At 33.5% G+C, this 15,352-nt stretch overlaps 1 protein-coding gene across 5 annotated transcripts in view; it reads left to right on the top strand.

Moving 5' to 3' along the window:
* Positions 1–15,352, top strand: part of LOC105203079 (atrial natriuretic peptide receptor 1) — a 99,345-nt gene that overhangs the window by 39,632 nt on the left and 44,361 nt on the right. For all 5 annotated transcript variants that reach the window (XM_039459071.1, XM_026133680.2, XM_026133681.2 and 2 more), the window contains 5 exons: positions 4,692–4,806; positions 8,149–8,483; positions 9,643–9,734; positions 10,064–10,202; positions 10,538–10,619. In XM_039459071.1, coding sequence (XP_039315005.1) covers positions 4,692–4,806; positions 8,149–8,483; positions 9,643–9,734; positions 10,064–10,202; positions 10,538–10,619 — 763 coding nt within the window. The remainder of the gene's footprint in view (positions 1–4,691; positions 4,807–8,148; positions 8,484–9,642; positions 9,735–10,063; positions 10,203–10,537; positions 10,620–15,352) is intronic.

A 15,352-nucleotide genomic window follows, 5' to 3' on the forward strand; every position in this document is an offset into this window, starting at 1 on the left:
CTTTTTACTGCCGTTCAAATTCTCAATCAACGGAAGGTGTGACGCTCTCGATGGAATCGAACCGATCGTTTATCACGCTACTCTGCGTGCCCTCTGTATATGACTTTGAAATCGTTTTCCATTCCGATCGACTTAACGATTGTTTAATCAAATTTCCTTGCTTGCGTTAAAGACGATGCCCTTTCCATATCTACTATCGATTCAGATCTCGAAGAGCTAAGAGAAAAGACGCAAGTCTTTCACGCTATAGTTTTTTACGAGTATGCTCACGAAATGCTTTCATACTTGCAACTTCTACACAAAAACTAAGTAAAAACACCTCAATTTATCAACAAGGAAAGCGTCTTAGGAAAATTATATGAGCTTAGAAAAAGTACCAGCGATGCCAATAATTAATTTTCGAAAGTGTGAGAAAGAAAGGTAAAAATTTCTGCAGTTAACTTGCACTAAAACTCTAAATCTCTAAATATACTAAAGAATGCACTGCAAAATGCCAAATTATGATTAATATTCATCACGTATTCTATCGTATAATTTTATATTATACACATTTATCGAAGTAAAAGACATTAAAAGTACGTTAGGGTACTTTAGTATTTGCAGTGTCTCAATCTACTGTAAATTGCTGTGCGAATAGTTCGAATTCCAATCGAATCTAATGAAATCACAGGGGATTAGATTTATTTTCGAATCTGAAAAGTTTGAATTCGAATAGCTCCGAGACATTGTAATCATTGTAATTATTCGATTTCAGATCGATCGTCTATTTTAATTATTTCATTTATATTTTCTGCGACCAGTCTTGTATCAGTGCGTACTAATTCTTGCATGATTGTTTGTCGACTGAAAAAATTTTTTTTACATTTCTAAATCTTATAAGTCATTTAAAAATTTATACACAATAGATAATAATCTTCGTAAATTTGTATCAATATTTCATAGGTTTGTCTCATAATTTTATAGGATGTACAACAAAACTGCTGTATTATTTTTTTCCTAACGTGCACTAAACTATCGTACTATCATTTCGATAGGAACATTATAATTTGTACAATATGTAGTCTCAATGCGCATTTATTAATATAATATTCTCATCTTTATTATCTATCATCCACTATAACTTTTTACTTAGCATATCACTTTTGTGATTACTTTCTAAAATTCTTACGATTAATTTTCTCGTCCATTAAAAAGAATCTGCAACGTCATTGAAAATTCTTTATTACGTATAAATTAGCATGTAATGTAAATCCGGGAATTTAAGAGAAATTCGTGAATCAGAGAGATTCGATTCGATTCGACGTGAAAGTTTCAGACAGATTCAATTCAATTCAATTTCGAACATGATATCAAAGATTCGATTCGATTCGATCTTACAAATGTTCGATTCGCACACCTCTAGTGTATCCCCATTCTAATGCATTCTCTAACCGTATCTGTTTAATCAAACCGCCTTAAACGTCACGGATAAAGAATCAGGGCTGAAACGGCGCGTAAACTTTAGCCGATATCGATGCCTTTACGTCACGTCCACAGGATGCCTGCGCTCACATAATGAAGCGAACTTTAGCTGACTTAATATCGTATGACTCTTGTTAGTTGTCGTCATCGGCGGTAACTACAGCGACATTAAATGAAGAGCATCTCTAATGAGAAACTGAGTGGGGATAAGCCCATAATAACGCAACGACGACGACGTTTCGCATCTTATTGCATCTTACCGGCGTTATGAGACAATACGTCTCGTTCGTTCGCTTTGTTTCGAGAACAATGTATTATTAAGCAAAGTGCGATGCTCTACAATATCGATTCATTTGAAGTAAATAGCATCGATTCGTACGCAAATAAATTGCACAAATTATATTTGATAATGTCAAATTTAAAAAAAGTGTTTCATCGTGTATCAATAAATTGGAATAGAATAGATGAAGTGCTAGATTTAAGAATGTATAAATCATATCTCAAAATATTACAAAAAATTTAAAAATTTCATATATTATTCTGTTATCATGTTCAAGTATATGTGTAAAAGTTGAACATAATTCTCTTACTGGTTTAAAAATTTTTTTTAGTTTATTGTTTTTAAACTCACGTTTTGTAATACTCATTTGCAAGTTTGTTAAGGGAGCAGCATTATACATTAAATTATTTTTTTATATATATACTAATAAAACTAATAAGTATTTGTGCAAATGTTCATCTGGATTCACTTACCCGTTTAAAAATTATTTACCTAAAACAGCAAAATATAATTTTTTTCGCTGCATAAGTCATTATAAGCCAAATTTTTCATTGTTTCTTGATTTCAACTAATTTCAGGATTAAAATTCGCGTATCCATAACCAACATTTTTTATCATTGAATAGGAACAAAAAAGGAATAAACTTAAAATGGTTGTAGTATTTAAATTTCAATAACTTTTAACTAATATTGTAGAGCCAAAACATGATTAAAATGAAAACAATCCTCATTTAGTTTAGCCTCTTGTAACAAATTAGGCTTTTAAATTATTTTAAAAGCATCTTTTTTTTATGAAATATCTATTAATTTTAAAATATTAATCAAATAATAAGCATTCAGATAAAAAAAATTAATATTGCGATCTCAACGTATCAGTTACTAAATCTTACAGAATTTCTTGGTGTCTCTCAAAATGTTAATGTTCCAAATTGTGCCCTGATCCAAAGTTAGTTAGAAACGTATGCGAGACTTGTACCGATTAATGGCGCATGTTTGACTTGTCGTAAAAGGGATTATGACTTTGCTTGGATAAACATTTATATCTGGCTCCATGTTGCGGTGCAACGATGTGAGCAGCCACGAATTATTTTATGAAATCGAATTTTGCTTAAATATGTTTCGTGAGAATCAAATCGGCGAAATAATTTTGCAGGATTAATTTTATTAATAACGTGCCTAAATCTTATGTGATTGTAACTCTACGCTTAAAGAGGAACTGAAACGTTCATTACCAATGTATTTACAAATTGTATTTGCAATTTTTAATTAAAAAAATACTTCGTACTAAAGAATTCGCACATTAACTGCGTTCATCTCTCATAACCATTACAGTTTTATTTAGTTATTTTATAACCTCTAAGAACAATTACGTACAGCTTTTATTAGCGAGTACAAACAGCTATCTTTTCAAGATACATTAAAATGTGTATGTGTGCATGTATGGATAGAAACATTGCACATACAACGTATAATAACTATATAGTGTTGTGAATTGCGTAACAATTTCACAGATATTTTTCTAGAATATTAGACATTTATGTGAAGTCAATTCCTGAGAGTGCCGTAACTGAACAGTTTTCTTTCTCTGAAATTTCTGACGATCAATAAAACTCGAGCGTAGATTTTATTTAGATTTTTGCCGAGGAATAATAAAAATGCTCTTTGAAATGGCAAAGCGAAAAAAATAATTATTCCGAATTTATATATCCACGCAATTTCTGCAATATTTGATTTCAGAAAGACTTGCTAAACAATTCAGCATCTAATAAAATTTGCATACTTTTAATACAAGTTTTCTTCACGCACGCAATATTCTTGGTTTATGAAATTCGAGCAACTTTATGCGTTCGTTATCTATGTATGAGAAAAAGTAAAATGCTTGACGAATATTACAGAAAATTTTCTGGATTCACGCGAGATTTCATATCCCTCGTTGTAACACGGAGAATATTCGTCTATCCGTGATAACTTAAGCACGTATAAAGTTCAACTTGACAAGATGATGCGCGTTTTGATGGAGAGGACTTGTATGCGGAAGCGTTCGCGCATCAAACAACGATGTAGGAGTAAAACTGTGTAAAATGTCGGCGTGTACGGTTTTCCACTTTAAAAGAAAACGGTAATCGAAATTTCTTTGTCTTCTTCGTCCCTATATATATATATATATACATACATAACTATCGAAATTTCTTTGTCTTCTTCGTCCCTATATATATATATATATACATACATACATCTTTCTGAATTCCGCGTTGAATCCGCTGAGCTTAAGCTGGATTGAGTTGGGATAAAGATGTCGAAACACAATATACGACGATTATATAGATCGCCGACGTTGAGCCTTACAGACAGTATTGTTTGTCATCTTACTGCCATACTCTGATAGTGTGTTGTAATTTTAGAACGTACGAAACATATATGAAAAGATTTCCCACACGTAATTAATAATAAATTACTAATAAATCTATACTATAATAATTTCTACATTTATATAAAATTATATATAATTGAAGAACATATCTCTCTATAAACCGTTTTCAATCTATTTAAAAAATGGAGATGAAAACCTCATTACAAAAATATAATTTTTATTTTTTCAAATTAATTTAAAAATAATCCTAACAATTATATATATTTTTATATAAAATACAAGATAAAAGCAGTAATTTTATTTGCTAGCAAATAAAGTGAATGCAAAAATATTTTTTAATCGATCATTTATTGCATTCATTCTTTAAAATATTCACGATACTTGCGGATATGTTAGCACACATAGAACTGTATATCTTCACATAAAATTAAGTAGATACACACTTGTGCTACATGCCGTATGCAGCAAGCTGTAAATGCGATTGGATCGAGCGCATATCGCAAAGTGGTTCGACCACGATAACATTATTTATTTAGATCTCACCGTGTCTCCCATCTTCAATCGTTTTTCCTCGTTTCAGTCATAGTGATGTGCGCTAATTCAACGACCATCCGAGAAATATTGCTGGCTGCCGAGGAACTCGGGATGGTGGACTCAGGGGAGTACGTTTTCTTCTCCATAGAGCTCTACTCCAGGTGAGTAAAATAAACTCGCAATTTTACCGCTAAGAATAATTGCACGTGTTAGTCGTTGCAGCGTGAATAGCATGTTATTGCGGAAGTTCCGTGCGGAATGGGAAATAGTAATGAACCTTGCGCGTGATCATATAAATATAACACATCACGTATCAGTATAGCGTTTTAAATAAGACAGAATGTAAGATGATTCTCGTAAACTTTAAAAGAAAAAGAATTGCAATAAAATTGTGCTTATCTGACGGAAGATTAATTTAACCGTATAATGTACTAAAAACAAAATTAAGTTAGAGTTTCAAAGTACTGTTTAATTTGCGTGTAACACTTTTTTTCTTTTTTTAAATTTACTTTTTAATACATATACGAGATATCTCATTTAAATAATCCACGTATAAATATTAAAATTCCGCGGATTAATGACGCAAGTGTGAAATATCATTTGAGATAGCCTGTGCTCTAAATCAGCTTACGAAATTTATACGAATACGGGTCGTGTATTAAAAAAACTAGGGCATAACAGGAGTGCTTGTATGTACAATGACGCGTGTCTCGCGGACACTAAAGTCTTATAATTGAAACGAATGTGGAGTCGTAGCCAGTACATACGACTTGGTTCCAAATAAGAAGAAAATTGGCATGAAATACGTCTCGAGTTTGTCTTCAGTATTCGCGGAAGGACGAGGAACAAATAAAAAGAAATTAAAATGGGCTCTGACGACGTTGTCTTCGTAGTAGATTGAAGTACAACCTATATACGCGCCCCTTCTACATAGAGAAAAAAATGTATGCAAGCAAATGAAGAATACAATTTTTTTATAGAAATTTATATAAACATCTTCCATTGTTAATGGAATATCATCAAATATTATTCAGTATATTTCGATATTAACTAGAAGCAATTTCTACGGTTATCTGAAACAACATGTTAATATTAGTTTAGTTATCTAACGTAATATTGTTAAGATGAGACAAGATTTGCTTTGTTCGTTTCGCTTACTGAAAGCTTATTTTAAGCTATTGAGGGTTTCAGAGTACTGTTTAATCTAATTTATCCTTTGCCACACTGTCGACGCCATTGTTTCGCGTGGGATCGTTAAAGCAGTTTGCTCGCTTAGATAAACTTGCGTTTACGTATGCGTCTACTATGTATAGTTCAGAGCATTAATGCCGTCCGGTGCGTTCTCATTCACAAAGAGATTGCCGGTGCCTGATATGCGACTCACCGATCTGATTCTTTCTATCGCAGGATAAAGCAATCGAACTACTCACGCGGTTGACTTCGAAGAGGCGTTTCTTAAATGTCAGAGTGATAATGATAATGATAAACCGTGTCGGGCAACATTAAATTTTCTGTTTGCGCAAAGTGCAGGTATATCGCACAATCGCGCTGTTAACGAGGCCTCGAAGAGCTTCGTCCCGGAAAATTACTAATCCCGGTACATCGTAAACGTAAGTCATAACGTGATTCTTTGCGATCGTAAGGGACTTACGATCACATTCGCGGACATTATTTTGTCTTCTTGATGGTCTTGTTTGGGCAACGGTCACGTGACTGCGGACGAAATCAAAGTGAAAAGCGGAACTTCAGTTTTAACGATACCGAAAGTAAATGCGGATGTTACGATTGTCCGCTTACATTAAGGAAGTTTATATCTTTGGGAAACTAAAACATTCGATATCTCCCATTGCATTTCGCTTTCTCTATTTCACTATAGCTTTGATTAATAAAGGTTACCGCGCAATTTTGGGTCAAGTGGAATTCAATCCGTTGTATCGGAAACCTCAAACCACAGCCCTTCATTTAGATTATAGCTGAGTCAGAATAGACACAGTCGTTGATCCATTGCAAACTGCATAAAACCATTAAACTGTTAAGCTATATAAACTCCGTCAGTAACAAGGAAACTATGGAAACAGCTTTCGAAAGAGAAAATACAGAGACGACAATTTTCGCATGAATTTAACGAAATCGCGTTCTCGTGAATTTTTTTTCCAAAGCGAAAAACGAGGAAAATCTGATTTAACGAGATTCATGTGAGATTTAAAATGAAGCACGGGAATGAAAAGCAGCTTGATTATCTCGCGGTTTGAGCTACGATTGGCGTTGACTTTAACAGTATTTGCAATTTTTATTCATCAGGTAAAAATTAATTAATTCGGCAGCCTTCCTACAACAGCCAGCTCATCGTAAATGACAAAAAAAATACCACGCGTCTTTTAGATTTACGTTCGTTAGGAAGAGAATGTATCCGGCAATTTTTTTCTTTGGATAATCGAGCATTATCCAATATTCCTGTCCGTTAGATTAGAAAGTCGAGGAATTTCCAGAATGCCGGGGCGGAAAAAACTTCCCGTGACTTGAGATTGCTTTCGAACTATGCCGATTCATTCGCTCACCTTAAACCCGGGAAAGATGCAAAAATAAAAAATGAATAAGCGAATCGTCGATGCGAACGCCCACGGTGACACGGTGTTATTCTCGACGCCATCACTTTATTTAATCATGCGACCTGCATTCGTTTGCTGCCGACTGCATCACATTTTTTTTCTACGTGAGAATTTTCGCACCTTGTAATTCGAGTGTTACACGCGTTACGAATGGTAGATATTTGTGGCTTTATATCCAATTATAATGTAACGATCAAGTATCATAAAATGAAAGTTATGATCTCTGGTAATGGTATGAAGGCGAAAAGCTGGTCGGTCACGGTATAGTTAAATGATGTTTCACCGAAACATAAATTAATTGGGTCGCATATAATGTGTGGTTCTATTATAAGCGACTTCGGATAATGTGCGAGAACATAAAATACGTGATTGTAAAAATTCAATGCTTGTAATGACTCTCAATATGAAAAACTATTTTTTATAAACTCATTTCAATTAAATGAAAGCTTAAAAGCAAAAAAAAATTTTTTTAAATAAGAAAATAATGTTAACTTTGCAATGACATAGATGCTAAATTTGACACGTACATATTTTTTAATAATATCTTATACAATATCTTTTCTCAATCCTTTTTTAATCGAATTTAAGCTACGCGCGAGTTTTACTTGTGCAACGTCATAACTTTAATATCGTAATATAAGTGACATCTTTTAATACTTTTATGAAATAATAAAAATATTCTTTCTAAAACTTTTAAACGTGCTACATAATACTTTCTTATCAAAAGAAAACTTACTTTGTAAAAGCAATTTTTATAATATTAGAATTTTCGTGAAATAAAAGTTTTCGAAATCTGATCACTCAACGATTCGAACGCGTGAATCTTTTTATCTAATAAAACACGTTTGTGGGAAAACTTATATGTAGAGTATCAAGTGAGTGAATGTATTCTAGCGATAACAACTCCAAGGAACCATGGAGGATCGAGGGCGACACCGACGAGAGGAATGAGAAGGCCCGAAAGGCTTATCAAGCGTTGCTAACGGTGACGACGCGCACCCCCGACAACCAAGAGTATCAGAATTTTTCGCGCGAAGTTAAATCCTTGGCTCAAAGCAAATACAACTTCACCTTTGGCAATAGTTCGGTCTCCACCTTCGTGACGGCGTTTTACGACGCCGTACTGCTTTATGCCCTCGCCCTTAAAGAGAGCCTGCAGGAAAAGCCGGGTGAGGTCATTCCAGATGGCGGTAATTTGACCCGCAGAATGTGGGGAAAGAGTTTCAAGGGTAAGCTTCAGCTTCTCTCGTTTATTGTTGCTTACATTTATAGCGAAAGTCAATCGGGCGCGACTTTAGCAAAAATGACGCTGGATAAGTCGATCCGATCGTAGAGGAATCTCTCGCGTAGAATTTTTTTTAGAAGTTCAAGAGTTTGTTTTATCTTTAATGATAAAAAATCGTGTTTCGCATTATCGGTTTTTGTTGCATCGCGTCGCTTGTTATCACAATCAACAAAGCTACAGAACAAATCTATACAGAGAACGCAACACTGCTTCGAATAAAGTGAGAAAAGTGAAATAATTTCATGAAACTTTCATCAAAACAGATGAGAACTATTATTACTTAAAGATAATGCGATGCAACAGAGATATTTTGATAAGATTAATTGTCCCAGTGAATCGTCACTCAAATCTGTCATTGATATCGTTATGGCTTTCCATAAATTTTTATGACTAATGGAATCGATTTATGCATTTTATTAATAATTTTTTTCTTTCTTTCTCTTTTTAATTCCCTCAAACGTTATATAAATGTTTAACATTTTCATTTTTGCTTTATGCATACACGTTTCAGATCTTTATATACTTTCTTTAATTATAATATAAATTCTTCGATCTATTTAGAACCTTTCAGAAAATGATTGCGCCTGTACACATAAATAAATTTATATTATTCAAATATTTGTCAGTCTGAGTTTACGTTATTTTATCTTGCAATATGAAAATGCAAACAATTGCTCTTTTGATCTGACTTTAAATCTCATCTACGACGAGATCTTTGAAGTATAACTATCTTTTATTCCCTTTTACACGCTATTTCTCTACGACCTTCGATTCTTGAGTCTTCTAAGAATTTTATAGCTGACGTAGCTAACGTCGAACAAAATGCAAGATGGCCAGTTTGCTTTGTGTCTTAATATGTCCGTGTCTCACTATATTCTCCTACATTCAAATTCTTACAGAGCATCACTGTATTTCTGTATCAGCTATCTCGAATTGCAGTAGTCGTCCATGCGAGATTTTAGTATCGTGTGCAATGAAATGCATTTTCGAGAATTAACAATTCCGCAACTGCTTGCCGCTGTAATTCCACTTTGATTAACCCCCATTGAGTGTCATAAATATGTAATGTCGTTTTGTTTTTGCATAATTATGACTAATTCCAGGAATAACTGGCGATGTAAACATCGACGAAAATGGCGACAGAATTGTGGATTATTCTTTGCTGGACATGAACCCAGAAACATCCAGATTTGAAGTAAGACATTTCATTAATAGCTATTTATGCCCAATTTTATCCAAAATCCTGCAATTAAAATAATTTAATTTATAATATTGCATCGTGATAGCGAATTTAATACATCGAGCTAACAATAAGACTATGTAAAACCTAACTGTAGTTGTCTCTAACACGCATATTTCTTTTACTATAATACATTCGTTCTAACAGCAAATTTAGCGCCGGTCTTAAAACACATAGCTAAAGCTAGATTTTATGTTTGACATTTTCATCGATATTAAGTTCACTATTTAACGTTCATACTTTCTCGGCGCTTATCATCTTATTCGTGAAATAATTTCTCGCAGATTGTGGCCAATTATAATGGTGTGAATAAAACATTGGAATATATTCCCGGGAAGCAAATTCACTGGGCCGGTGGTCGTTTGGAACCACCTCCGGATACTCCTGCTTGCGGATTCGATGGGTCGTTGTGTCCCGATAATTGTGAGTGGATAATGCTTTTTTTTAATCTAAATGTAATAACAAATGATTAATACACGATACAAAAATTGTGAACTACACAAGTATTACAGAAATGTGTGAAATCGCGTATGGAGAAATAAAAAGATTTTTACATTTGCATTTTTAATCACATTTGGTTACTAACGAAACATTCTAACGAAATAAAACGCAGAATTTTTTCTCTTCATAATTGTCTTGGTATATTACAATTCTGGTTTTTCTAGTATATAAAGCCATTTGACTTTCTCTCTCTTTCTCTCTCTCTCTCTCTCTTAAAAAAAATATTTTTTCATTTAAATTATTAATGTTCGACACAGCTCTTCCGGGATACGCTATTCTCTCCATGGTATTGAGTTCCATCGTAGTTGTTCTCGTCGTTGGTTCAATACTTATTTATCGGTAAGTCAAGCTTACTTTTAAACTGCAACTTTATGTATTTCTTTTATGCGAGTTTATGCAGCATCAACAACGATGCATACCATTGCGTATTATTTTGGATGAACTGAGATTTAGATATCGAGAAACAAAACGGATGCGATGAAACAAAATACAATATTCCAACCAAACGAACGTGCTTATTCATGAAGGGAAAAAGATATTTGTAAAATGGTTATAGTGTGTGTGTAATAAAAACTAATAAACAATAATTTCAGTTATCATCGATGGTATGTTCCCGTTTTAAATTATACAACGATTTAGTTGCCGCCCTCTTTTTCACTTCTACTTTAATTAGAGAAAAGCAAAACTATTTTCCACTGGAAATTGTGTTTCCTATTGCGTTTATCACATGCCTTCCTATTAAAGTATATCAATCTACAATAATCCATACACACACATACACACACCGAAATATTCCAGAATAATAAAAAATTTTTTCAATGACTCACTTCAGCACATTAAATCAATAACTAAAATTGCCAAAAGAGCTATTGCAAATAACTTGTGCTTTTAAAATGTATTTCTTCAATACTCAAAAATAATCGCCAATATTTGCACTGATGTTGCATTAGTTATAGCAGAAACTTGTTATTAGAAATTTAAAACATCGTTCACTTCGTCTCTGTGAAGAGGTAATGTCGACAACCTTCCCTCCCCCCTCCCCCTCCTCAAGTAGTACACACTAAGTGCAAATATATATACTTCAAGTTCATAGCAGAGAAGCTTCTTTGAAGCATGACACAGTTAAAGGGAAATAAGGTATGGAGAAGACGAAGAAACGAGTGATGCAAAGCGAGACACTTATCCGCACTGAAACTTCTCAGATGCTGCGAGTTAATCGATTTAATACCATCTGTCCGACTATACGTTACTTGGCTCCCCAAGTGTCTTTGTTTCCCTGCTTTGACAGTCACGGAAATATTTCCAAGAGCTTAAACAAATTATTTTCTTTTCTCTCCTACAGTAATTCTAAGTACTGAAATAATTTGGAGAAGGATACTTGCAATTTGGTAGTAGCAGAAACACGAATGCAAAAATTTCACGAGCGAAATGTTAATGATAGTTCATAGTCGGACCAACAGTAAATCGTCATACTTATTCAAGTATCCTATAAACACAAAATATTGCAGCAATATACAGCAATATTGCAGAATGTTGCAAATATTGCTGCTATCTTTATGTATAGTGTTGCAATAATCTGCGCCATACGGGTATTGCAAACCATAGAAAATGGCAATATTATTCTGAATACCGAATTTTGAATTACAAATTCTCTGCATTTGTGACGACTCTCTGATAATAAAAATGCTAAACGAAAAGTGTCCCCTTTTTTAGAGATCTTAGAAAAAGAATACTATTATTTAACATCAGTATTCCTTCGGCTTTAATATTGTGTCAACATTTTCAATGTTACATGTTATAATTTCATCTAATTGTTTCAGTATAATTAAGTATAATTGCATTTGGCAATTTTAGTATTATGTAATTAATGTTGCGTACTTATAGTACATTAAACAGGCGTTAGATCTATAAAGCGTGTTAGAATTTATGACAAAATTTTACGATAGTATTTCTAATTACTTGTTTTATTATTATAAAATATAAAGTATAAAAGACAGATATAATAAAATTCATTACACCAGACATCGAGCAATTGCAAATACATTGGGAAAAACGATTAATTATGTGTGAAATACGACATGACATTCGAAATTTATTGGTAACGATATCAGATTTTCCATTTAACAAAATTGTGATTAATAACAAACGATAATCTCGAACCCTGAATTTCGCAAAAATAGTGTAAACATATTTGCAAGTAATATCAATACACAATTCCCATTTGATTGTTGGTTCCAGCATTTAGACTTTCAAGTTTTAAAATTTAATAAAACGTTTATTAATAATAATCAGCGATTATGTTGGAACGCGGAATTTTAAATTAAGAAGCAAAATTATTAAATGTTATAAAAACTTTCAAAACGGATATTTTCGTTAAGTAATTAATTTAGTAAATTTTATTTTTTCGTATACGTTCCGTCGTGCAATAAATCTGGCATTATTAGATATCATATAATTTTAATATTATTATAAAAATATACATTTTTAATTTATTGCATAACTAATTGTATTTTTAAATTATAATAATCCCTTCGTATCCTTCTCGACTTATAATCTTATTATTATTTTTTACTTATCCGTATTTCTACCTCGTATTTCTACATATCTATTCATATTATATTCGTATTCCTAGTTACCTATTTGTACTTTTACCTTATTTATTTTATTTTACGTGATTCTAATCCGTAGTTGTGATCACCCGAATGGAGATGGAATTTTAATTAAGACTTATTACACAATCATTTGTACGTGACATTTAATTCGAGACGATATCTTTTCTCCATTTATGTGCAATCAAACATGTGTGAGCAAAATTAATTACTTGACGTTGAATCAACTCATTAAATACAAATTTCCATAGATTGATATAAATAAAAACGTTTTACTCCAATTTTCGGAATTTAATTAATGGGGAGTGGAGGCAAAATTTTTATAAAATATAATGTATTTAAATCAATTAGACTCATTCTAACGTTGCTCTGCCAGCGCCCAAAGTCTTCCCTACGCTTTTCCCTTCTCTCAAATTGCCTGGGTTGTCAGCTTCGCAGAGTCTCCCCTCGACGTGATATTCTCCAGATTGTTATTTTCTGAATTACACAATTCAATTAAAGGGGAGCAAAGAACGACACTTATAATTTACATATTATATATATATATATATATATATATAAATTATATTCCACCCTAATTAATGTATTCAGTACCTTTTGGTACTTGCCGCAATTATATTTAGAGAGATAATGCGTAACGATACACGGAGCGGTTATGTAATGTTACTTGTTTGTTCGATAACCTTATGTTCGCATACTATACGCTGTAAAAACAAACACTAAGGTCAAAACCTTTATCAACATGTTGACACGACGGAATGTTTAACGTTTCATGTAACAAAGTAATTTAAAATATCTTGTTTACTTTACGTTAATTTAAATAGGTTACCGATGTCGGATTAAATAAATCATTTAATTTAAATGTTTAAGCGTTAATAACAGTCTTGAATAGGAGTGCTATGCTTGGCTTGACGTTAAGCTTAGTATATTTAACGACTATCTGCTTTCGGTAATTATTATCGTCGTCCTTTTAGTTCTCCGGCTCTTCTTCCGGGTTTATTACATATCGTCTTGCATTATAACTGGGCTTTACACACGTCGTATATTTCAGTAGGATTTTAATCAAGAATGCGGTAGTGCAGTTGCACAGTTGTACAACTTGTTTATAAGGACCATTACGATTTTCCTGTTCAATAGAGTGTACTATTATCGATATTACGGAACCGACGTTCCAATTATCGGTAATATCAAATTTACCAATATCTTTAGAAAGCTTTATCAAAGTTTGTTGGAAGTATTTCAAATTATTGTAACAAATTAAAGAAATTAAAATAAGTAATATTATTCGTAATTTTCATTGAAAACAATTTAATTTACGCAATATTTTACTAGAAAGTGCTGACATAATTTCATAATTCACAAGATGTAAATGCCGAGACGGCGCGAACGAAGTACAAAAAGCCATTAGTCACATTATGCAGTTCGTGTTTGTCTTCTGTTTCTCGTGAAAGATGCCTTTTCAACAAGCAACCGCACACGCGTTTCGCCTCGAAAATTTACCTCGAAAGCCAAACAGCGTATCTATAATACTACACATTCGTGAAACGTAGACGAAATTGTTTCGCGTAAAAAGCGAACATAACTCGACGCGCTCAAACGATGAGTATGCCGGCTTGATAATTCGTTGAAGGAATAAACATGTAAGGGAATTTCATCAAAAGCCACAGAAATGAGGAGACTGACAATAATATTTTTTTTAGCGATGTATCACGTATAAGATATCTGTGAGGATTAAAACCGATACATAGACACGTACGCAAAAATACAGACAGCACGCAAAATATCGAATTTCAATGCGGGTATGCAATTCGATGCTATGGATACACAAAATCCATGCGTTCATTCGCGAGAATTTGTAGTGAGTTATATAGTGCCAAATCTATCGAATCGATCAAGTTCAGCAAAACTAGACATATCCGTGTCGTGTTCTACAACCCTGGGAAACACGTAGGGTTGTAGGATTGCACTTTCGTCATTCAGAATTCATCTCGCGGACGTTTGACGGTGAATTTTCGATGAATATATCAAACTCATTTACTTTGAGAAATTCCGGACACATGAAACCTTTATGCGCGGAATAATATCCCACCTAGGACAGATAGGCGTGTGGTTATGAGATACGCCGGCACGTAATTACCTCTTGCGCTGTTCAGCGTGTACATACATACGCGCCCGCCGCGATGGTTGCGAACTTGTTAGTCATATGTTCTCGCAGATTCGCGTGCATTCTCGCAGATATCAGCTACCGGACGAATAGGATTCACGTACATGCAGGCAGTACACACACGCACGTGCGAGTTTACCGAGGTGACAAATTGCATCTTTGTAGGACGGATATATCGCAAGAATATTTCCGTTATATATACGCGACATGATAATTGCCGTTGATAAAAGGCATCTCTTTAATCAGCGAAGGAAAAACGCGCGATACGCTTTGTCGTGGGAAAGAAAGATAATGCGATT

This window comes from Solenopsis invicta, chromosome 16 (genome assembly GCF_016802725.1).
Source record: "Solenopsis invicta isolate M01_SB chromosome 16, UNIL_Sinv_3.0, whole genome shotgun sequence".
Taxonomy (NCBI): Eukaryota; Metazoa; Arthropoda; class Insecta; order Hymenoptera; family Formicidae; genus Solenopsis; species Solenopsis invicta.